Genomic DNA, 25,216 nt, shown 5'->3' on the forward strand with positions numbered 1-25,216 from the left:
GCTTGCCTTCTACTTTTGTAGAACCTGTTCTTCTGCCTTCTACCTTCGTTCCTGCACACACCTGTATTTCCTGCCCTTGAAAGCCTTTGCACTGATGAGGCCCTTCCTGGCTCTGGCATTTGCACGGGGGTTTCCCCCGCAGCTTGATTTCAACCTATGGAATCAGCCCTGCCCCAGTTTCAGAGGAGAGAGGGGAGGGAATGTGATTAACCTGTTCACATCCCCTGCTAATTTTTGCAATAGCTTCTTGGCAGGTGTCTCTTTGCTATTCCAGTCCTCACACTGTTGCCTGGGTCACCTTCCTCAAGCACAGATTAGATCATATTATAATATCCTTCCTAGAACATTGACAATGCCCAGAAGAAAGTCAAAACATCCAAGATTGCTCATTACCCTCCACTGCGTGGCCCCATTGCCTTTCTTTTCTTTCCTTACCTTGGAAGAATAATCTTTACTAATGTTCAAAAAAGAAAATTATACATAAGAGGTTAAGGGGATCTTGATGTAAAATGTTTTTTAATAACTTGGGACGCCTGGGTGGCTCAGTGGTTGAACATCTGCCTTCAGCTCAGGGAGTGATCCTGGATCATTAATCCATTCCGGGATCAAATCCTGCATCGGGCTCCCCACAGGGAACCTGCTTCTCCCTCTGCCTATGTCTCTGCTTCTCTCTCTGTGTCTCTCATGAATAAATAAATAAAATCTTTTAAAAAATAACTTTTTTGAGGTCTTATTGACAGACACAAATCTGTATATATTTAATGTATGTGCCTTGATGGGCTTGGAGATAAGTATACACCTGTGAAATTGTCCCTATGTCATAAACATATCCATCACCTCTAAAAGTTTCTGCTTGCCTGCTGTCTTCTTGCTTTGCTTTTTTTCCAGATTCCTTAATACATCAAATAACTTTAGTGTCCCCATCCTTGCTCCTGGCAAAGCAGGAGCTTCGGATTAACAGCATTAGTATCACTCGTCATAAAGGCATAATAGTGCCCCCCCACCAGACCTACTTATCAGAATCTGCATTTGAATGAACCCAGAAGTGATTTGCATGCACATTAAAGACTGAAGAGTGCTGGTGTGCAATCCCACCCGGGCTCCCCAAGGTTGACTGATCATCATAGTCACCTGGAAAGTTTGTCATAGCTACAGCTATCCAGAGCCTATCCAGATCTACTGGATCAGAATCTCAGAGGATATGGCCCTGGCATCTGGTTTTGTTTTCTTCTCTGTTTGGTGAGGTATGATTGACATATAATAGGCTGCACGTATTTAAAATGTATAATATGAGAATTTTGCTATGTGTATACAATCATGAAACTATCACCACCGTCAAGGCAATAAACATATCCATCGCTCCCCAAAAAAGTATCTTTGTGACTCTTGAAAATTGCTCTCTACTGTCCCTCCCTGTCTTTTCCCTGCCAACTACTGATCATTATAGATTAATTTGTATTTTCTAGAATTTTATAGAAGTGCAATCATAGAGTATGTACTCTATCTTTGGTTCTGTCGGTCAGCATAATTATTTTGAGATTTATTCATGCTCTATGTCTATCAATGGTTGATTCTTTTTTATTGCAAGTGGTATTTGATTGCAGGGGCATACCACAAATTGTCCATTCTCTTGTTGATGGACATTTGAGTTGTTTGCAGTTTGGGGTTATTGCAAATGAAGCTTCTATGAACACTTGAGTGTAAGTACTTGTGTAATCAAATGTTTTCAGCTTTCTCGGGTCAATACCTAGGAATGGAATGGCCAGATCCTATCAGAGGGTACGTTTAACTTTTTAAGAAACTGCCAACTGCTTTCCTGAGATATAAGCTATATAATATACAACTCACTCATTTAAGTATTTAATTCAATTTTTTTTTCTTTTTTTGTTTTTGTTTTTTACTTAATTCACAGATTGTATACTCATCATCACAACTGAATTTTATGTTTTTGTTCCCCCAAAGAAACCCTGGACCCCTCTCCACTCCTCACCCCATTCTCCCTTTTCCAGCCTTAGGCAACCACTACTACTACTGTCTTTTTAGATTTGCCCATTTTGGACATTTCATACAAATGGAATCATATAATATATGATCTTTTGTGATTGGCATTTTTCACTTAGCATAATGTTTCTATTCTTCATTGATGTTGTAGCATATATCAGTGCTTAACTCCTTTTTATTTTTTAGACTATAGTCCATTGTGTATAGTCCATACATGTTTTCTCTACACATTCATCAATTGATGGATATTTGGGTTATTTTCACTTTTTGGATATTATGAATAACACTACTATGAATATCTGTGTAGAACTTTTTGTATTGATCTCTTGGATTTATATCTATAAATGGGATTGTTAGGTTATATAGAAGAAAGTACAGCTTACCCTTAGGGGGTTCTGAGCCCCCTCACACAGTTGAAAATTTGCATGTAATGTTTGACTCTCCCAAAATTTAATAGCCTACTGTTGACCCAAAACCTTACTGATAACATAGTCAATTATCATATATTTTGTATATATTATTATGTACTGTGTTCTTATAATAAAATAAACTAGGGGAAACAGTTAAGAAAACCATAAGGGGGTGCCTGGCTGGCTCAGTCAGAAGAAAGAGCCTATAGGGCAGCCCCGGTGGCCCAGCAGTTTAGTGTCTCCTTTAGCCGGGGGTGTGATCCTGGAGACCCGGGATCGAGTCCCACGTTGGGCACCCTGTATGGAGCCTGCTTCTCCCTCTGCCTATGTCTCTGCCTCTCTCTCTCTCTCTCTGTCTGTCATGAATAAATAAATAAAATCTTAAAAAAAAAAAAAGAAGAAAGAGCATGTAGTCACATGATCTTGAGGTCATGAGTTTGAGCCCCATGTTGGGTATGGAGATTACTAAAGGCAAAAAACAACAACAAAACTTAAAGAAAATCATAGGGAAGATAAAATACATTTACAATACTGTGCTGTATTTATTGGGAAAAAATCTGCATAAGGATGGACCTGAGCAATTCAAACCTGTGTTGTTCAAGGGTCATCTGTAGTACCATTTTACACCTTCACCAGAAGTTCCAGCTCTTCCACAATTCTCAACACTTGCTAACATCGGTTTTTTAAATTTTATTTATTTATTTATTTATTTATTTATTTATTTATTTATTTATTTATTTATTTATTTATTATAGTCACAGAGAGAGAGAGAGAGAGAGAGGCAGAGACACAGGCAGAGGGAGAAGCAGGCTCCATGCACCGGGAGCCCAACGTGGGATTCGATCCCGGGTCTCCAGGATCGCGCCCTGGGCCAAAGGCAGGCGCTAAACCGCTGCACCACCCAGGGATCCCTTAATTTTAGTCAGTCTATTGGGTGTATGAAGGTATCTCACTGGGATGGATGGATTTATTATTTTTTTATATTTAAAAAAAATATTTTGGGAGCATCCAGGTGGCTCAGTTGGTTAAGTACCAACTCTTTATCTCAGTTCAGGTCTTGATCTCAGGGTTATGAGTTCAAGCCCTGCATTGGGCTCTATGCTGGGTGTGGGGCCTACTTGAAAAATTAATAATTAAAAAAATAAAAGACATTTTATTTTTGAGTAATCTCTCTACCCAATGCAGGGCTTGAACTCACAACCCTGAGATCCAAAGTCAAATGCTCCACTGACTGAGTCAGCCATGTGTCCCTCTCACTGGGTTTTAATTTGCATTTCCTAACAATTAATGATGGTGAATATATTTTCATGTGCTCATTTGCTATCCACATATCTTCTTTTGGGGTAAGGTATCTGTTAAATCTTTGCCCATTTAAAATTGGATTATATTCTTTATTATATATAATAATGTATATTCTGATTATAAGTCTCTTATCAGATATATGACTTGCAAATATTTTCTCCTAGTCTGTTGCTTGTCTTTTCATGTTCTTAATATTATCTTTTGAAGAATAGGAGTTTTAAAGTTTTGGTGTATAACTTATCACTCTGTAAATTTTAGGAATTATGCTTTCAGAGTCAACTCTTGCACATTTGTGTGTATGTGTGTGTGGGGGTCAGATTTATCTCCATATTTTATATTTTTGATGTACTGTAAAGTACTATTTAAAAATTTACTATTTCCAATTCTTCACTGCTATGACATGGAAATAAAGTTGATTTCTTTGATCTATCCTCCAATTTAATTCACTTATTATTTCTAGTAAACAGTATCTTCCCTAGGAATTTAAGTAATTAGGCAAAATCTTGTGGGTTTGTTCATGTTCTCACCATTTCCAATGCCCTCCATTCCTTTGTATAATTTCATATTTTCATTTGATATTTTTTCCTTCTGCCTGAGGATTTCCTTTAACATTTTTTTAAATTAAATATTTATTTATTTGAAAGAGTGTGTGAGCAAGTGGGGGGAGGGGCAGAAGGAGAGAGAATCTTGAAGCAGACTCCCTGCTGATCACAGAGCCCAAAGTGGGGCTCAATCCCAGGACCCTGACATCATGACCTGAGCCAAAAACAAGAGTTGGCCACTTAACGGATTGAGCCACCCAGGTGCCCCTCCTTTAACATTTCTTGTATGAGTCTGCTGTTTATCTATTCTTTCAGCCTTTGTATGTCTGAAAAAAGAATCCTTATTTTGCCTTCCTTTGTTATTAGGCACAGAATTCTAGCTTGACTGTATTTTTTTGTTCAATGGCTTAAAGACGGTGTGCTCTACTGTTTATTCATTTGCATCATTTCCAATGAGAAATCAGCTACCATCCCTATCTTTGTTCCTTAGTAGGAAACATGTCTTTTTACTCTGGTTGCTTTTAAGATTTTCACTGCTTTTGAACAATTTGATTTTGTTGTGACTTGGTATAGTTTTATCCATGTTTCCAGTGCTTGGGGTTTGTTGAAATTCTTGGATTGGTGGATTTATAGTTTTCATAAAACTTTGGAAAAAAATTGGCCATAATTTCTTCAATTATTTTTTCTGTACCTGACTTCTCTCCTCTTCTTTGGGGACTCCAATTATGTATGTATTAGGTTGCTTGAAATCGACTCACAGCTCTTTGATGCTGTATTTATTAAAAAAAAAAATCTTCTCTATGTGTTTCATGTTGGATACTTTTAGTACTATGTCTTCATGTTCACTATCTTTTCATCAGTACTGTCTAATGTGTCATTAAATGCTACTGATGTATTTTTTCATCTTAGACATTGTAGTTTTTGTCTTTAGAAATTTTTTTTGTCTTTAGAAATTTGAGTGTTTTGTATCTTGTATGTCTCACTTAATTTTTGAACATACAGTATTACAGTCATAGTAATTATTTATTCCCATTATCGGCTAAAACTTACACTTGTGTTAGTTTGGGAACGTTTTAATTGATTGCTTTTTCTTTTTCTTATGGGTCATATTTTCCTGTTTCTTTGCATATCTGACCATTTTTGTTTGGATGCTAGACATTTAATCTTTGGATGGTGGATATTATTGTATTCCTATAATTATTCCTTAAATTTGTTCTGGAACACAGTTACTTGGAAGTAGTTTGAAACTTTTTGGTAAGATTTGCTAGATGAAACTGTGTTTTTGAGTCATGTTTAGTGTGATTATTACCCATTACTAGTGTAGGATCCTTCTGTGTACTTTACCCAATGCCCCATGAATTATGAAGTTTTCTAGTTTGGAAAGTTACTTAGCCTCTCTGGTGCTGTGTGAGCAAAGCTATTCGTTCTTTCCTTTACTCCTTTCTTTCTTTTTTTTTTTTTTTGGAAGATTTTATTTATTTATTCATTCATGAGAGACACAGAAAGAGAGAGGCAGAGACACAGGCAGAGGGAGAAACAGGCTCCATGCAGGGAGCCTGATGTGGGACTTGATCCTGGAACTCCAGGATCACACCCTGAGCTAAAGGCAGACACCAACCACTGAGCCACTTAGACATTCTCCCTTTACTCCTTTCTAGTGGTTCTTTCCCTGGCTCAGGTAATTTCCTCACGTGCTCCCCTCTGGGGTTCCCTCTGTGGTGCTCCTTCCTCTCTGGTGCACTGTCTTGCAAACTCCAGTTGCCTGGGACTATCTGGACTTCAAACTCTATCTCATCAAATTAAAGTTTACTGAGATCTACCTGGGTTTCCCCTTCATGTGTTGTAGCCTGTAATCTCTCTCAAGGCAGTAAAGCTGGGCAATCAGACAACTCACCTCATATATTTCTTATATGTCAGGATTCACTGTCCTTTGCTATCTGGTGTCCAGTATTTTGGAGACCACTGTTTCACATAGTTTGTCCAGTGCTTTTGGCTGTTCCAAGCGGGAGAGATAATCTTATCTTTATTACTCCATCGTGGCCAGAAGTGGACATTTGTATCTGTTTTAAAAATAAATTACTCATATGATTAAGATGCAACCACCCCAGCCCTAGTCTGAAGGTTGATATTTGAGGACCATTGCCCTAAGCCTATTGGACTACTCCTAATTTTTAGTCACCCATATACTTTTGTTTCTATGTTTTTGCTTTTCCAGTTCCCTAAGTCCTGAATACTTTCTCCTTATCTTTTATTTTATTTATTTTTGTTTTTATTTTTTTACTTTCTCCTTATCTTAAAAATATTTTAGAGTTTAATCAAAATGCTACATCCTCTTTCTCAGAGCAGCAAGGCTTCCACCTCTCTGCTGAAAAAGAAATCATTCCTTCCTAAGTGCTTCCATAGTAAATTCACTACTTTTAAGAAATCATAGTAGTTATTTTATTCTGCATCTTATAATTGTTTACTCATCTGTAAGATTCCTAAGGCCACTTTGTCTTTCTTGCACAAAGCAGGTATTACATTGTATCCTAAGGAATGAAGGCGAGCCTTAAGAGCAAAAAACTAAGTAGTAGAACAAAGTAGTAGAACAAAGTAAGAGAGCAACTTAGAGTTTGACTTTAGGTGATTTGAAAGTCTTCTTTTGGCTCAGGAAATCTAAGATCCGGTTGGCAAATAGGTTTTCTGTTGTTTGGCGAATCTGATTAATACTATGTTGAAAAGGGTTCTAAGGCCACATCTTGACTCCATGAGAAAGCCAGCCATCAGATAATGAAATGCTGGAATGTCTCAGGTATTTGGATAGTTTTGACTAAATGCTTGCAATATTTTGAAACAATAGCTAACAAGTACATAATGCGTGTCAGGCAGCGATGCACATATCAATTCATTTACTTCCCCTGACAATGCATTCAGGTAATTTCTATTAATATTCTCTTTATGTAGGGAAACTGGGGCACAGAAAGATTAAGAGACTTGCTCAAGTCACACAGGTGGTAATTTTAGCACTAGAGTTTGTGCTTTTGTCCCTGTTACACTGCCCTCATGCTGAACATTTATTATTTCAGAAAAATTAAGGTAGTTAGCTCACATAGCTATACCTTTATAGGATGGAAGAGACAAACAAAATTACTTTGTTGCTTGTTAATATGATAATGGTCCAAACTTCCCAACTTCCACCTCGTATTAGAAAGATTTATCTTTCATGATTCTTACAATTATGTGTCATCCTTTGTTTTTTATTTCTTTAGGGTCCCTTGCCAGCTCCATTTTTGACCCGCTCAGATATCTTGTGGGTGCTTCAGGAGGAGTCTATGCTCTGATGGGAGGCTATTTTATGAATGTTCTGGTGGTAAGAACTTTGGGAATGGAATCTTTGGATTTTTTTGTTCTTTTAAAGAGTAACTAGTATTTGGTTCAGGGAATCTTCATCATATTTACTGAGCACTCATCTTCCTTCTGGGCACCAGAATTTTCCTTTTATATTTTAATCTCTTTTTTTTTTCTGATCTCAAAGTTATGAATACTAAAAAAAAAATTAAGTTGAAAAATAGTCAAAATCTCAAATATTGTATCTGTTAACAGTTCACTGTACATCCTTTTAAACCTTTTTCTATATGTATTCAAAATCCTGCCAAAATTAAGGCTACAAAAATGGACCCACCCTTAAAGATACCATTCTACATCTTAACATAGTTACCTTGATCCCATCTACCCATATCAGTACACAGAAATCACTTCAATCTCTTCAAGTGCTCCACAGCGCACTAGCTAGGCTGCATCCTGATTTAATCCATCAATGAAAAGAAATTGGGGTGACTCCACCTATTCACACTTGTAGGTAATGCTGTAAGGATGTTCTCTTACATTTATCTTTTTGCATTTGTGTGTGTGTGTGTGTGTGTGTGTGTGTGTGTGTCTGTGTTTTGGTAGGATAAATTCCTAGATATGGATTTACTGGGTGAAGGGTTTAAGTTTTCATAGATTAATGCCAAATTTCCCACCAAAGCTGGCATACCATGATATAGTATGTAAGAATGCCAACCACTTTCTAAAACAGCCTATAGTGTAATACCTAACTAGTTCTTAAATCCTTTAAGCATGTAGGTATGTATACTTTATAAAAATACTCTAGGAGGAAAATAGGAAGCAATTATAAAACTATTCCAAAAATAGAAGTTATTTAGAAAAATGTTTTTCAAAATTTGGATTGCAACCCATTAGTGGTTGAGCAGTTTAAGAATTGTGACCAAAAATTAATCAAAAAGAGGGGCACCTGGCTGGCTCAGTGGGTACAGCACATGACTCTTAATCTTGAGGTCATGAAGTCAAGCCCCATGTTGGGCATTGAGCCTTAAAGTAATAAAAAAATTAAGAAAATTAAAAAGAAAAAATTACAAAAATTTCAACATATATCACACATAATACTGGCTCTGTATGTACTGGATTGTTATGTAAATTGTTTCTGTAGGCTTTGATCATGGCAGTTTAAAAATAATTGATTTAGAATAAACTTGGGTATTTCAGTGTCTACTCTTTGGGAAGAGAGTCAATAAATTGAAGGGGAAAGGAGAAGTAACTCAATAAATTAAAGTGGAGAAGTCTCTCTGATTCAATAGTTATTTTTTAGATTTTTTTAAAAGATTTTATTTATTTATTCAGAGACACAGAGATTGAGATGCAGAGACACAGGCAGAGAGAGAAGCAAGCCCCATGCCGGGAGCTTGACGTGGGACTCAATCCCAGGTCTCCAGGATCATACCCTGGGCCAAAGGCGGCGCTAAACCACTGAGCCACCAGGGCTGCCCATCAGTAGTTCTTTTTTTTTAAAACATAATTTATTTTTTTTGGGGGGGGGCATGAGTGGGGTGAGGGGCAGGGGGAGTGGGAGAAGCAGGCTCCCCACTGGGCAGGGTGCCCAATGGGAGCCTTGATCCTGGAACCCCAAGATCACAATCTGAGCTGAAGGCAGATGCTTAACCAACTGAGCCACCCAGGTGCCCTGACTCAGTTGTTTTTTAGTAACACAGAAGGGTACTATAAACTGGACTGAGATTTTTTTTTTTAAGTTTATGTATTTATTTTGAAAAGAGAGGGGGAGAATAGGCAGAGAGGCAGAGGGAGAGAGAATCTCAAGCCGACTCCCCTTGGCTGAGCACAGAGCCCCACACAGAACTTGATCTCATGGCCCTGAGATCATACATGACCTGAGATGAAATCAAGAGTCAGATACCCAAGTGACTGAGCCACTCAGGTGCCCCCCTGGACTGAGATTTTTCAACTAAAATCAAACTTGATCTTTTTTTTTTTTTTTTTTTTCAAACTTGATCTTTTTAACCAATATTTTAAATTCTTTTAAATTATCGAAAAGAATTAAGGTAATACTCAAATTTTAACTAACTCCATTGGGAAAGAGGATAAAGTATTGAATGAATATTAACCAATAAAACCTTAAAAATATTTCATCAGTTAGTTTGACAGCATCTATCTATCTATCTATCTATCTATCTATCTATCTATCTATCATATCTCTGACATGTGAAGTATTGATTTCATATTACTTATATTTATATTTTTTTCCTGCTAATGTAATTATGTCTATTTCATATCATGGAGTTAAATATTCATTTTGTTCTCCAAAGTGCACCAGCATTGTACTTCCCAAATACATTTGAAAACTGGCTGCAACAGCATTGCTTTATTTTGTAAATATTTGACACTCAAACTTCAAATGAAAAAGCAGATGGAGAGAGAGTACAGTTGAAGTTTCATTGGCCAATAGATAGCTTATATTATTTTTATTTATCTCTTTACAAGAATTTTCGAGAAATGATTCCTGCCTTTGGAATTGTCAGACTACTGATCATCATCCTTATAAGTAAGTTTGTCTTGTGAACACTTCGCACCTATAGTGTTATTGGTTTGACCTCCAGAGGGCCTCACTTTTCCTAAACACTAGCATGGAGTGACAAAGAACTGTGGCTCCATAGCCCTAAGCAGAAAGGTCCATGGAGGAGTTTTCACAGATGCCCATGGGTGGTTTTTAGAGGTGCCTCAGTAATGAGTTTTTGCTTTTTGTTTCTTTCTGGAGTGGGGGAAGTCAAGAGAGCAGAGCTTTAGGTACTCTGTCTACTTTAGCCACAACAGTTTCATTTATGTTTCTTTTTCTTTTTTCATTTATGTTTTATATATTGGATTTTTCTCATTCATACATTGGACCCTGTATATGATTTTGTCTGAAATGGGAAAGCTTGAAAACCACTGACATAATCTGTTTTCTTCCTCAATTTATACATTGTCAGATTAAAAAAAAAAAAAAAAAAAACAGAACAAAACACCGATCTAGGATCTGAGCACAGAGTGGGTGGCTTAGGGTTGAAGACAGAGGCAGAGGGTCCAGGAACAAGCAGAATGGCGAATGTGGCTTTTGAAATATCTAAGAATTATAGCAGAGAATTACATGCTGAGGGAATTTAGGAAGGGTGCTCAATCTGGAGAGGAGGTGGAATTTTAGCTGAGTCGGAATGTCAGGGCAGATTCTGGGTGGGGGCAGGCCACCCAGGGTAGAAGAAGGAGGAGCCAGGGCAGGGCTAGTAACTCGTGTTTCTGCACCTGCTCTGGCTGAAGCTGTAGCCGCACAGGGGAAGACAGACCCTGGGTCAGACCATAGGGTCACGCTTGAAGGCCAAGATGAAGGTGATGCTTGATAAAACTCGAGATTTGGGCTGTCCACATGAAAGGAAGAAATGAAAAAAAAAAAAAAAAAAGAAAAGAAAAGAAAAAGAAAGGAAGAAATGGTTCTGCTAATGGGTATCAAGAGTTCAATTATCCACATTGCTGGGAACAGGGCCAACTACCTCCGAGCAAAGACACTAAATCCAGCTTATGGGCACTTCAGCTGTAAACACAAGACTCATCCTGAGAGAAGATAAGTGACTTGTTTATAGGTCACATATACTCTATGTAATATTTTTTGTCCCTGAGAAATTGAAAATGGGAGGGAAAGTTGTGAGCACAGAAGGGAGAGCAAGTGTCTGGGCTTGGTGAGGAGAATCGCTGTGCAGCAGAGCTGCCACCTGGGCTGTTAAGCGTCACAACCAGGACCAAGGGACAAATCCTGTGACCAAAAAATGTTGCCACACACAAGTTACCCGGTTTTCAATCTGTTTCTTTTAGGTAATTATGAATGACTTTTAAAGGGAGCCTCAGACCCTTGATGGGGAAATGGTTTTAATACTCTTCAATGTTGGAGTAAAAACCCTTTCCTTATGCACAGGGAGGCTCCAAAAATAGTTTATGTAACATTATGTCATTCCTGAGGTAAGTAATAAAGTCACTTCATTTTACAAAGTAGCTAAGACCCCTTAGAGTTACCCTTCCCTTCTCCTTGGCACGGGCCACTTCTGAAAGTTCTTTGGCCTGGTTTACCTGCTACTGAAGATGAGGAAAGTTGCAACACACGTTAGAGTAACAAAATATTAGTATTTTAAAAATTTTAAACACATTTCCTTGGGAAAATGTATAGTTTTTAAAAAAGGGCAAAAAAAAAGGTAAATTATTATTAATTATGAAGGCCAGTTGGCCTTAAGTACCTTCCTTCATGAAGCCTTATTTTTGGATGTGTCTTCTAGTAAGGCAACTGGGCTTCCCTTTTTTTTTTTTTTTTTTTTTAAGATTTTATTTATTTATTCATGATAGTCACACAGAGAGAGACAGAGAGGCAGAGACACAGGCAGAGGGAGAAGCAGGCTCCATGCACCGGGAGCCCGACGTGGGATTCGATCCCGGGTCTCCAGGATCGCGCCCTGGGCCAAAGGCAGGCGCCAAACCTCTGCGCCACCCAGAGATCCCCTGGGCTTCCCTTTTGAAAAAGGAAATCCTGCATTTTCACCTTTCAAAAAAAAAATCCATATAAAGGCAACTTCTCTTAAAATCAGTGTCAGATTTTTAGTGAGGACAATGAGTTGGTTTATTGGAACAGAAGCTTCTTTTCAGGTGGGAAGACATGTCCTAGTGTAGATATTGCAGTGGATGTAGAAGCAAGCTCCCCTGGGAAGCAGAAGGACCTGGGCAGAGATATGGAGGAAGGGCCTGAGCCGAGAGAAAGAGATTGGAGAAACTGACAGTTGAGGGTCACAAAAACTTTCTGAAAGGAGGCCTCCTCCTGTGGATGACAACGAGGCCAGAGTAACTGCTTCCAGTAAGTCAGCCCTGTCCCATGGGGTGGTTTTCTTAGACATTCCTAGTTCTGTCTCTGTGGTGTGCCTTTACACTGAATTAGGAGATTCACATGAGGATCGAAAATACAACACAGCCGAGTTTAATCCGGTGTGTTGTGTAATAGTCATTTACAGTTAAATTACTATTGAGTTCTTCCTCGACCTCCATTCCGGTCTAGTCACTTGAACATCATCAATACTGTCCTGAAAAGGGAAACGAGCCACAACACGGGGTCGTGATGCTATTTTCCCAAAGGCAAGGACTAGGCCTTTCCATCTGCGAGGACACGATGGCTCACTAAGTGGAGCACAGGGTGGGGTGGGGACAGTGGGTGTGGAATGTGACAGCGGCACGAGAGGTTTCCAAGTGCAGGGCACACGGAGGGTGGAGTTCTTCTAGGCCAAGAGACCCCCAGGATCTGGCTTCTTTGAAGGAGATCCAAGTTCTGGCTTTCACTGTCCCATTGGAGATGTGGACGCAGGTCATTCCTTGGTCCGTCTTCAGTGCTCCTGGTGGGGGAGAGAGGTGCCTCCACAGCCAGACTGCTTATGGTTCGGATCCTGCCCCCGCCTCTGAGCTGCGTGGCCTTGGATGAGTACTTACCCTGGGTATTTTGGTTTCCCTATGGATAAGATGCCACCGTCATTTCTCACTTGGACTGGTGCAGTATCAGTTGTCTCCTGCTCCGTCCTTGCTCCCTTCCAGTCCTCCCTGTAGGGCAGCGAGAACAATCTTGTGAAAACATGAGTTGAATCATATCACTCCTGTGCTCAGACACCTTTCTAGGTTTCCTGCCACTTGGAGTCAAAGCCCTTACAGTGGCCCATAAAGCCCCTACAGGATTTGTCCCCTGTTCCACGCCTATCATTTTATCCCTACTTATAGTCCAGAGTCACCTGGAGGTCTTGTTAAAACACAGACTTTGGAGCCTCATCTTCAGAGTTTTCTGGTTCAATAAGGCTGGGGTGGGCCTGAGAATTTTAATTTAATTTAATTTATTTTATTTTATTTTATTTATTTATTTATTTTATTTTATTTTAATTTATTTGAGAATTTAAATTTCTACTAAGTTCCCAGGTGAATGTTATTGCTGCTCTTGGAGGGGCAGGGAATCACTCTGAAAATTAGCCAGCCAGCCAGCTCAGCTCCAGCACATCAGGCACAGTCCTGCCTCAGGGACTTTGCACTTGCTCTTCCCTCTGCCTGGAAGACTCTTACTTCAGATGTCAGCATGGCTTGCTCTCTGATCTCTGTCAAATGGCATAGTCTCAGTGAGACTGTCCCTGACTCTCCTACTAAACATCACACCCTACTCCCAGCTTTCCTAATCCTCCTTCCTCTCTTTGCATTTTGTCCATTTGATGGAGCACTTAGCGTCATTTGATGTAGTGTATGTTTTACTGGTGTGCCCCAACCTCTCCGCCCCAACTAGACCATCCGCTCTATGAGGCAGGGCTGTTTGGTCTGTTCCCTGCAGTATCTCCACCACCTAGAAGAGTGCCTGGTGCAAAGAAGATAACCAGTAGATACAGGTGGGATGAACGCATCTGTAAAATGGGATAATGATATACTTATTTCCTAGGGTCCTTGTGAGGATTAGGGAATTAATACCCATAAAGCTCTTACAGCAGCACCTGGCACAGAGTAAATCTCAATAAATGTTAGCTGCCACCATTATCAGAAGAGAACCCAAAACATCTGGTGCATTGTTGTGGCGCTCCTGGGGGCTTCATCAGGCTGTTTTTCTTTCTAGTTATGTCGGATATGGGATTTGCTCTCTACAGAAGGTTCTTTGTCCCTGCAGACGGGTCACCGGTGAGTTCAGTTTATTATGTTTTTCAATGAAAGCTTGTTTACCTATCCTATCCATAGCTAAAAAGGCCCAGCAAAAAGGGGCACCCATTTAGGGCAGCCAAACTTCCATTAGGAAGGCAAGCAAATTCCTGAGGAAATCAGACTTTTGGATTGTCCTTTTCACTTAACTCTCTCACAGCCCTGATCCCCACCAGCTCTTTCTCTGCACCTGCCCTACTGGGAGCAAAACAGGGGAGAAGGGATTTCACTGTCCACAGGGTTATAAAAAGCTGATTGGAAAATAGCAATGAAAATTTGGGTCCAGATGACTTGGCAGTAAAAAAAACAAAAACAACAACAACAAAAAAACCCCATAAAAACATAAAAAAACACCTGGCAGAGATTTTCAGTTTTAAGTGGTCTTTGAATTGGATAGTTTGTTTGCATATCTGTGTGTATCCATCATCTGGGTTCTCATTCTGACATTCCATTTATGTGGGGTCAGACACGGCTCCTACTGAGATCCCTTGTGGTCATGCAACACATTCTCTTGACATATAGAACCATCCCGAACGTGATGGTGACAGAGAATGAGAAACAGTGGCTCGGTCCTGTGCACTCAGAGAGCTGATGAAATGACATTTTTTGGCTCTGCACGTTCTCAGAACATCTCCTCTCTGTGCACATGGGAGTTTTATGTCTCTTTTGCCCCATTCTCCTTGTTCTGTGAGCTTTTGGGACTCTTGTTTGATGGCATTTGTGTTTTAGGAAGAGGGTGATGCAGCTCGAATATGAAAACAGCATTTTCTTCACTTATTTTCATTGCTCCTCTCTCCCTCCCCAGGTGTCTTTTGCAGCCCACATTGCAGGCGGATTCGCTGGAATGTCCATAGGTTACACTGTGTTTAGCTGCTTTGATAAGGCACTGCTGAAGGATCCACGATTTTGGATGGCAATTGCAGCTTATTTTGCTTGTGTCTTATTTGCCGTGTTCTTCAACATTTTCCTATCCCCGGCAAACTGACCTGCCTCTCATAGGAAGCAAGTAATGAAAAGAGCCATCTGGGAAAAGAACTGAAGTCTAGGAAGAGACAGAGAAGTCCTTGCAAATGCTGACAGTTTTATAAAGAGGTCAGAACACAACTGAAGTTCTCAGTTGCAAAGACTGTTTACAAAAGGGGTTAGGGTTTAGGGATGGGGATTCTGAAAGCAGGAGGAGGGAGAAGAGAGAGAGGGAGCAGGGGAGGGACGGTAAAAAGCAGGCATTGGCTCTTTCCAGACATGTGGTCTCTAAGAGACTTGCTCTCCTTGGATGATATATTATAGAGACTGTTTGATAGAACCCACATATATTGTACTGTGCTGATAATAAAAACTTTTCATACTTGTGTCAGACTATTGATAATCACCTTCAATCACTGTTGGGGTGGACATATCACTGTTTGAGGTGGTTTATATGTGGTTTCAGTGACCCAGAAAGGTGGCTATTACTCTGTATCTGGGGGGAGGACATGGAAACTCATTAAGAAAAATCAAGTACCTTGTCTAAGAGGGCGCAGGATTTAAAGGTTGGTAATGACTCAAAAGCCCATCCTCTTCTCCCCTACTGGTCTAATGATGCTCTTTCCCCCAAATCCTGCAAGTTGCGGGTATCATGGGAGTATAGGAACAAACATTTCTGTGAGTGTGCCATAAGTGGTAGAAATATTTGTAAAAGAAGACTGAAAATTTTCTGGACTGCCAGTTTTAAATTCTAGAAGTGTGTCTAGGACCCCAAGGAACCTAGAAGTAGCTTTCTGGTGCATACGAGGCACCTGGACTCTGGATTCTCTCTCTCTCTTTTTTTTTTTTTTTTTTTTAAGATTTTATTTATTTATTTATGAGAGACATAGAGAAAGGAAGAGAGAGAGGCAGAGACTCAAGCAGGCTCCATGCAGGGAGCCCGACGTGGGACTCGATCCCAGGACTCCAGGATCACTTCCCGGGCTGAAGGCGGTGCTAAACCTCTGAGCCACCCAGGGATCCCTGGATTCTCTTCCTTTACATGAGTGGCTCTCCTGGGAGTGGGTAGGATTTATTTACAAAAGGTAAAATGTCAGATCTGAAGGCTGAGAAGCCTGTCTCCTTTCTTATTATAGAACCCAGATTGTTGGCTATTTATTTTTTTTTTAAGTTGGCTTCATGTTGGGACGCCTGGGTGGCTTAGTTGGTTAAGCATCTGACTCTTGATTTTGGCTCAGATCATGATTTCAGGGTCATGGGATGGAGGCCCCCTCCCTCTCTCCCCCCTCATTGGGCTCTGAGCTCAGCCTGGAGCCTGCTTGGGATTCACTCTCTCTGTCCCTCTGCCCCTCCCTCCCACCCCCCTCCTCTGCTCAAAAAAAAAAAAAAAAAAAAAAGTAGGCTCCATGGAGCCCAACACAGGGCTTGAACTCATGAACTCACAACCTTGAGATCAAGACCTGAGCTGAGACCACGAATTAGATGCTTAACCAACTAAGCCACCCAGGCACCTTGGGCAGTCTTTTCCAAAAATAGTAGTTTGGGGCCATGTGAACACAGGAAATACAATTTTTTCTTTCATCATTGGTGTGTTTTATTTATAAACACCTATCTAAACATGTTGATAAATAAATAAACAAACATGTTGCTGTATCCTGAAAGGAGCATACCTACTTACATAGATATATTGAGAAATGTATTATTTCAACATATTGAGAAAAATGGATCAGAGATTTGTTAAAAAAAAATGTTTTTCAATTTGAGTATGAGAATATGCATGGGAGTTTTGTGTCTCTGTTGCCTCACCTCCTTGTTCTGCAGGCTTTGGGGCTATGTTTTTGGTTAAACAAAGATGTGAACAAGAAGTTAAAAGAGTCCTTCTTACCTTCCCACCCCGAACCTTCTCTTTTCCCTGGTGATGCCTGCTGTCGACAGCTGGGTGTGTTCTCACAGACCTTTTTCCATCCATCATGCACAAAAAGGAAAATGGATTTGAGTTGAGGCCTGGCTCACTCACTGCAGTGAACGGCACTGAATCTGCTCTGCACCCCCAAAGAGGCAAGTTCAGAGATCATGTTGAAGATACTGTGGGATAATTTCTAAGAATGATTTGCTTCTCAAGAAAGATCTGGGTTAATCTCTGTTCCAGGTAATTAAATATACATATGAAATGCAGGTTTTAACAAGGTAAGTGAGATTTTACTACATGTATTGCTCTGTAACTTAGTTTATAATGGGACATAGAGACCTTCATTCTCTGAGTTGCTGAAGGATAAAGACGTACTGTGATTATTTAACCACGCCTCTATTGGACACTCAGGCTACTGATTTTGTACTATTATCAACCCTACTATGTGAACTTCCTAGTACATGCAGTGTGCCTTTGAGCATGATTGCTGAATGAATCTTTTAAGCACCCAGAAGCAGAAATGTTAATTTTCAGATTTAAACTGCCTTTTAAGTAGCTGCATCCATTTATATTCTTTTTTTTCCATTTATATTCTTATTGAAAGTAGATGATAGTAATTTTCCTCACACTTTTGCAAAAGCAGGTATTGTAAATCATTGAAAAATTTGCATTTTGATAGTTAAAAATAAATAATTCACTGAGATTTGTATTTGTTTTCCAAGTTTATTAATAATTTATAGATTACATATTATATGTAATTTATACAATATACAAATATGAATAAATATTTATACTTTTTTTGCTGTGAAATAGTTGCATTTAATCTGAAAAGTATCTATTAATTGGCAAAGAAGCCCAGAGAAGGGGTGCCTAGCTTGTTCAGTTGGTAGAGCATGCTCTCAAGGTTGTAAGTTTGAGCTCCAGGCTGGGGAGTAGAGATAACTTAAAAATAAAAAATCTTTGGGGCATCTGGGTGGCTCGGTGGGTTGAGTGTCTGCTTTTGGTTCAGGTTGTGATCCCAGGGCCCTGGGATCGAGTCCCACATTGGGCTCCCCGCAGGGAACCTGCTTCTCCCTCTGCCTATATCTCTGCCCCATTCTGGTCTCATGAATAAATAAATAAAATCTAAAAAACCACCACCAAACAAACAAACAACCTTAAAAAAAAAAAAAAAAAAAAAAGCCCAGAGGAGAGATACTCATCTGTCATGGTTAACCCATCAGGTCACTAGCTCTGAAGACTTGAGACCTTTAATGACCTAAACGGAAGTCTAACTGTTCATAACAGAAAACTAGACAGAGAAACAATTCATCGAACGATGAAACCATTTTTAGTCAGGGACTTTTTGGTACTAGAAATATGGTTCACGTTATCCCAACCAGTACTATTTAATTGGGTTCCCCAGGGGGCAAAATTACTGTTAAAAAAAAAAAAAAGCATGCAAACATCTGGTATTTTAAATTTGACATCTCTGAATTATAGAGGAACCATCTGAACAGCTTAATTTGGGGCTTATCACTTCAGTCTTCTAAGCTGCTGTGTTATTAGAAATAGTGGAAATATTCTTCATCTGTCCTGTCCAATAAAGTAGCCACAAGGCACATGCAAGCCCTTACGTTTTAATTAAAATTAAGTAAGATTAAAAAACTCAGTTCCTGTGTTACACAAATCATGATGTTAGCACCCAATGGCTGTCTGTAGCTAGTGGCTACCTTATTGGTCAGTCCAGAGAGAGTTTATTACAACCCAGGGAGGGTTGTAGAAGCAAGAACAATGAGTCCAAATGATTTGAGCTGACGCTGACTCACTGCTCAGACTGAACTTTTCTACACTTGCAAAGGGACACTTTCAGAGAACAAACATGACTTGCTTCTCCGATTTATCTAAACAGGTTTGTGTTAATCTCTGTTTTTGCAAATTAAGAGTTGTTTGAAATGTTCTTATTTTTTCCTTTTGAATTCTATGGGATTGAATCTGTGTATACTAGTATTCATGTCATTGGATATGAAAGCTTCAGAACCTAAGATTTGTAGCTAAATGATTTACTGCTCCTTCTTTCAGTAAATTCTATGCTTTTGTACTTTAAGGTGAAAAGCAACAACAGCATTTTTTGGGGATTATAGAGGTGCTCATGGTAAAAACAAATTAAAATACATATAATTATAACAAATTAAGTCGATTGTAATCACACACCCAGAGATTATCATAGTATCTTTTTTTTTTCTTTTTTAAGGTTTTATTCAGTTAAGGCACACCACTTAACTGACGGGGCCTCTCAGACACCCCCATAGTTAATACCTTGATGAGTATCCTTCTAGGCTTTTTTGTATGCATCAGTACATATAAACAAATATAAAATTATGGGGTCATACTGTTCTATTTTGTAAACTGAAATGATATATCAAATATCTTTTTTTTTTTAAAGATTTTATTATTTATTCATTAGAGACAGAGAGAGAGAGAGAGAGAGAGAGAGAGAGAGAGAGAGAGAGAGGCAGAGACACAGGCAGAGGGAGAAGCAGGCTCCATGCAGGGAGCCTGACGTGGGACTCGATCCTGGGACTCCAGGATCACGCCCTGAGCTGAAGGCAGATGCTCAACCGCTGAGCCACCCAGGCATCCCTCAAATATCTTTTTATATTAGTAGTATTTATCATTTTTACTGGTTGCATAGTACCATACTATAGATGCACTATTATTGATTATGGATGATACTGTCTTTCTTGTATTGATAATTATTTTGGACATTTTCATTTTGTGATTATTATAAACAATATGAATAATAACATTGTTTACACTTTTAAAGTGTTTTGGATTGTGGATCAAAGAATATACTATCATTAACATTATAAAAGGTAAATAGAGATTTTCTCTAACTTAGGAATACAACTAAATTTAGAAGGTTGATGCTTTTGCAAACCTTTTAAACTGTACTAAGTTTTAGAAAAAGAACTGAAGACTTTAGAACCAGTTATTTAAAAAGCCCAAATGATCACTATTTGACATACCTAATTTAAATAAACTTTTAAGAGAAAACAGATGATTTCTTAATGTTTTTTTCATGCAAATCTCAGTGCACCCAAATAGGAAAAATAACAGTTTAGTAGAATAGGATCTGACTTTAATCTGATTTTTTTTCCCCACACTGATTTTTTTTTTTTTTAAAGATTTTATTTATTTGTTCATGACAGTCACACAGAGAGAGAGAGAGAGAGGCAGAGACATAGGCAGAGGGAGAAGCAGGCTCCATGCAGGGAGCCCGACATGGGATTCGATCCCGGGTCTCCAGGATCGCGCCCTGGGCCAAAGGCAGGCGCCAAACCGCTGCGCCACCCAGGGATCCCAGCCCACACTGATTTTTAATGCCAGTTCCAGCTGTGTGACCTTGGGTAATTTAAAGATTTTTATTTTTTGTGGGGAGGGGCAGAGGGAGAAGGAGAGAATCCCAAGCTGACTCTGTGCTTAGTGCAGAGCCTGATATGGAGCTTGATCTCACAACCCTGAGATCATGACCTGAGCCAAAATCAAGAGTTGGATGTTTCGGGGATCCCTGGGTGGCTCAGCGGTTTAGCACCTGCCTTTGGCCCAGGGTGTGTGTGATTCCTGGAGACCCGGGATCAAGTCCCATGTCGGGTTCCCTGCATGGAGGCTGCTTCTCCCTCTGCCTGTGTCTCTGCCTCTCTTTCCCTGTGTCTATCATAAATAAATAAAAAATCTTAAAAAAAGAAAAAAGAAAAAAGAAGGGGATCCCTGGGTGGCGCAGCGGTTTGGCGCCTGCCTTTGGCCCAGGGCGCAATCCTGGAGACCCGGGATCGAATCCCACATCGGGCTCCCAGTGCATGGAGCCTACTTCTCCCTCTGCCTGTGTCTCTGCCTCCCTCTCTCTCTCTCTCTCTCTCTCTCTCTGTGACTATCATAAATAAATAAAAATTAAAAAAAATTAAAAAAAAAAGAAAGAAAGAAAAAAGAAGAGTTGGATGTTTGGTCGACTGAGCCACCCAGGTGCCCTGACCTTGGGTATAATGTAAGGTGTGTCTCAGTTTCTCTATCTGTAAACTGAGGAAACAACATCTAAGATTTTTGTGATGAACATATCATTTAGCTATAGCATCCCAGTCTTTATTTTTTATATTTTTTATAAATTTATTTTTTATTGGTGTTCAATTTGCCAACATATAGAATAACACCCAGTGCTCATCCCATCAAGTGCCCCCCCTCAGTGCCCGTCACCCAGTCACCCCCACCCCCGCCCACCTCCCCTTCCACCACCCCTAGTTCATTTCCCAGAGTTAGGAATCTCTCATGTTCTGTCTCCCTTTCTGATATTTCCCACTCATTTTTTCTCCTTTCCCCTTTATTCCCTTTCACTATTTTTTATATTCCCCAAATGAATGAGACCGGTACCCTACACTTTCAGAGAAACTTCTCTAGTAACAAACTATAGAAATGATCTCTGAAAGTATAGTCCTAGCATCCCAGTCTTTTATTTAATTGTGTAACATTCCCTTTACATATAGGATATAGGATACACATTGATATTTTAAATTAAAGTTACGAAAACATTCCTCTTTGTATCTTTCCTGTGGGATGTAACTTCCTCTTAGAACTAGGATATCTATCTTAATATGGAATGTACTGCTTGATAATCCAAGCATGTAAATTATAATTTGCCCACTGTTCCTTCCACAAAAGCAAGCTAAAGTGTCTGAAATAGATCAAATATTGTTACAATGAAAAAATATCACCACCACAACAGCCATCAGTTTATTTCAAGAACTATCTAATATCATTCTGGTAGCACAAAAATAGTTGAACATTTTTGGAGTTCTTTCTTTTTTTGCATTAATCTTTAAATTCTATTTTTTTAATTTAAATTTTACTTAGTTAACTGGAGTTCATTTTAAGATGATAAAAATGTATACAATTATTCATTAATGATTTTACAGATATTCATAAATATTACTGAAATTTCTGTTTCGAAAATGTTCAACAACTGCCAGAAAGCCACCAGAAATTTGACACTTATATGTGGATTAAAAAACAAATCTTATTTATTTATGATAGTCACACAGAGAGAGAGAGAGAGGCAGAGACACAACACAGGCAGAGGGAGAAGCAGGCTCCATGTACCGGGAGCCCGACGTTGGATTCGATCCCGGGTCTCCAGGATTGCGCCCTGGGCCAAAGGCAGGCGCCAAACCGCTGCGCCACCCAGGGTTCCCAAATCTAAATTCTTTAGCAAAAACCAGATCTGTTTCCTCTGGTTTCATTAAGTGCTGTATCTTACTGACTTATCAAAAGAAACCCATTCATTTTCCCTTGAGTGTATAAATGAGGTTTTTAAAAGCACCGACTTTGGTTATAATTTTTATATAATCTTAATAAAGAGGTTTATAAAATCATGTCAGTAGTCTTAGAAACCTCTCCAAAAGTTCTCCGTTAAAGAAAGTAAAACAGTAATAAACTTCAGCTAACAATAACAAGATTCCTTTCTTGTAGGGAATCCTACGATTGTTGTTTTTAAGTTTTATTTACTTATTTTAAAATAATCTCTATACCCAACATGGGACTTGAACTCACAACCCTAAGATCAAGAGTCACATGCTTTTCTGAGTCAGCCAAATACCCATCTACATTCTATTCTTCATAGAGAATATATACAACCCCCTCCCTCCAGGTATCTTTTTTTTTCTTCATTGCATTATGACGTCTAAACATAAGTGATTTTCAATTCCTGATATCTTACATATATTCTTGATAAAATGATCAGTTCTCTAGGGAAAAAGTAGAGCAACCAGTACACTTAAGAGAGTGATGCTTTGTTCATGTTTTGGCCATAGGGTTGCTTTACGAAACAGCACGCCCTTCAGAATAGAAGAATTTATCTGTCTCCTATCTGATGGGGTTCAGAGTGAAGATGGCTGAGTAAATAAGCATGGGGAACTGGAATTTCCTTGGAGGCATCCTGGAGGAAGTTCACATCCACTCCACCATAATTGGAAAGATCTGGCTCACTGTCCTGTTCATATTTCGAATGCTTGTTCTGGGTGTAGCAGCTGAAGATGTCTGGAATGATGAGCAGTCTGGCTTCATCTGTAATACAGAACAACCTGGCTGCAGAAATGTGTGCTATGACCAGGCCTTTCCTATCTCCCTCGTTAGATATTGGGTTTTGCAGGTGATATTTGTGTCTTCACCGTCCCTGGTCTACATGGGCCATGCTTTGTACCGACTGCGGGTTCTGGAGAAAGAGAGGCAGAGGAGGAAAGCTCAACTGAGAGGAGCACTGGGGGGGGTGGGGTTTGAAGTGCCTGGGGATCGGAGAAGACTGGAGCAAGAACTCTGTCAGCTGGAACAAAGGAAACTAAATAAAGCTCCACTCAGAGGAACCCTGCTTTGCACTTATGTGGTACACATTTTCACTCGCTCTATGGTTGAGGTTGGGTTCATGATTGGACAGTATCTTTTATACGGATTTCATTTACAGCCTTTATTTAAATGCCATGGCCACCCATGTCCAAATGTAATTGACTGCTTTGTCTCAAGACCAACAGAAAAGACAATATTCCTATTATTTATGCAATCTATAGCCACTGTTTCACTTTTCTTAAATGTTCTAGAAATTTTCCACCTCGGTTTTAAAAAGATTAAAAGAGGGCTTTGGGGACAATATAAGTTGAAGGATGAGCATAATGAATTCTTTGCAAACAAGTCAAAACAAAATCTTGCCAAATATCAGAGCACATCTGCAAACTCACTGAAGGGATTCTCTTCTGCACCTGATTATTATCTGTTAATGGAAAAGCAAAAACACCCAGCAGCGTGTCCTAGTTTAAGTTCACCTGCATTTCAGGCAGATCCTGACAACCACAGTGGAAATGATGAGAAATGCATTTTGGATGAACAAGAAACCGTACTTTCTGATGAGATGTGTACACTTAGTGCTACGTGTAGTCATCTTCAACACATCAGCTCGTGTAATAATGAAGACACTCATAAAATATTTAGAAGAGAAGTGGGTACCCCATTAAAGGAAAAGAGAGAAATGGCCTGCAAAGACGGCAAAAGGAACCACTGCTCTAGAGGTCATTGTTCTATTCCAGGTGTTGCTATAGAACTGGATAATCACATGGGGCAGTCATCCCAAACAGCGTTCCCTCCGCCTGCTCAGGGTGCTTGGGAACAGTCGTGGCTTAGCACGACATGGGGTCCCTCTCCAGAAGAGGAAAATCAGGGGTCACCCCCTAAAGGAAACCTCAAGGGTCAGTGCAGAGAGGGCACGATTAGAACCCTTCCCCCTTCGCAGGGAGACTGCCAAGCACCTGACATTTCAGACACTCCTGATTCTTTGGGACAGTTGACCTTCGATTCTGATTTGGTCAGAGGCTGCAATAATCCTACTGCTTGTCCTCCAAATCATTTAGTGTTGCTGACAAACCACCTCACTGGCAGGCGGGCTCCCACAGACCTTCAGATCTGAGCAGCTGTGGGCTCCTAGACTTTCTGCATATTGTTATCACAGAGGTAGCCTAGTGGTGGTGGAGCACAGGTAAGGGCAGCTCTAAAGACCAGCTGTTCCGACAGACCATTGCAAACCCATCTCAAAAAGAAAAACACACGCATCCATTCTGAATGGCGAAGGGGCAGTTTTAAATTCAAAGCCATAGTTACCAACTCGGGGTTACTGCTTTACAGGCTCCCTTCAGAATCCATGAAAACTGATTCTTGCCAAGTCACAAATTCAGAACTGAGGCTTCACGGTTTGGAACCAGGTTTTTCCTTGAAGGAAGTTTTTCCCTGAAGGAACCTTGGGAGATGGTTCTGGATCTACATCATCCTCCCTTTTGGTTGCGAATCTTTTGTTTCTGGACGATGGTTAAATTGTTTGTCAATGGGACTTAATTTAGTTTCCTTATAGACTGCAACTTGCTGCCTCTTGAGTGTAACGATGACGTTGCTATCTAGTAAATAAAATCTTAAAAAAGATCGGTGGCTTCAGAGCATCGTGATTCATTGCCCAGGTTGGCGGGCGTAGCTCC

The 25,216-nt window shown here is 39.7% G+C and overlaps 2 protein-coding genes, 1 long non-coding RNA gene and 1 pseudogene across 12 annotated transcripts in view; 2 read left to right on the forward strand and 2 right to left on the reverse strand.

Moving 5' to 3' along the window:
• Nucleotides 1-15,654, forward strand: part of RHBDL2 (rhomboid like 2) — a 48,932-nt gene extending 33,278 nt beyond the window's left edge. For 3 of the 4 annotated variants that reach the window (XM_072771867.1, XM_072771869.1, XM_072771868.1), the window contains exons 5-8: nucleotides 7,504-7,604; nucleotides 10,070-10,130; nucleotides 14,226-14,287; nucleotides 15,111-15,654. In XM_072771867.1, the coding sequence (XP_072627968.1) occupies nucleotides 7,504-7,604; nucleotides 10,070-10,130; nucleotides 14,226-14,287; nucleotides 15,111-15,290 (404 nt within the window). In that variant the 3' untranslated portion in view covers nucleotides 15,291-15,654. The remainder of the gene's footprint in view (nucleotides 1-7,503; nucleotides 7,605-10,069; nucleotides 10,131-14,225; nucleotides 14,288-15,110) is intronic. The other variant, XM_072771870.1, reaches the window with a different exon arrangement.
• The window catches only part of LOC140602396 (uncharacterized), a 54,106-nt gene that overhangs the window by 28,293 nt on the left and 597 nt on the right, over nucleotides 1-25,216 (reverse strand). For 5 of the 7 annotated variants that reach the window (XR_012005334.1, XR_012005336.1, XR_012005335.1 and 2 more), the window contains exons 3-4: nucleotides 13,076-13,183; nucleotides 6,150-6,315 (exon numbers count right to left, since the gene is read on the reverse strand). This is a non-coding gene — a long non-coding RNA (uncharacterized lncRNA). Of the gene's footprint in view, nucleotides 1-6,149; nucleotides 6,316-10,410; nucleotides 13,184-25,216 lie in introns of those variants that run through there. The other 2 variants (XR_012005337.1, XR_012005332.1) reach the window with 1 other exon arrangement.
• Nucleotides 21,541-21,646, reverse strand: LOC140603277 (small nucleolar RNA U3; annotated as a pseudogene).
• GJA9 (gap junction protein alpha 9) lies at nucleotides 22,211-25,146 on the forward strand. The gene has a single exon (XM_072771864.1). The coding sequence runs from the start codon at nucleotides 23,113-23,115 to the stop codon at nucleotides 24,655-24,657; it is 1,545 nt and encodes a 514-aa protein (XP_072627965.1). The 5' UTR covers nucleotides 22,211-23,112; the 3' UTR covers nucleotides 24,658-25,146.

The sequence above is a fragment of the Canis lupus genome, chromosome 13, assembly GCF_048164855.1.
Source record: "Canis lupus baileyi chromosome 13, mCanLup2.hap1, whole genome shotgun sequence".
NCBI classification, from domain to species: Eukaryota; Metazoa; Chordata; class Mammalia; order Carnivora; family Canidae; genus Canis; species Canis lupus.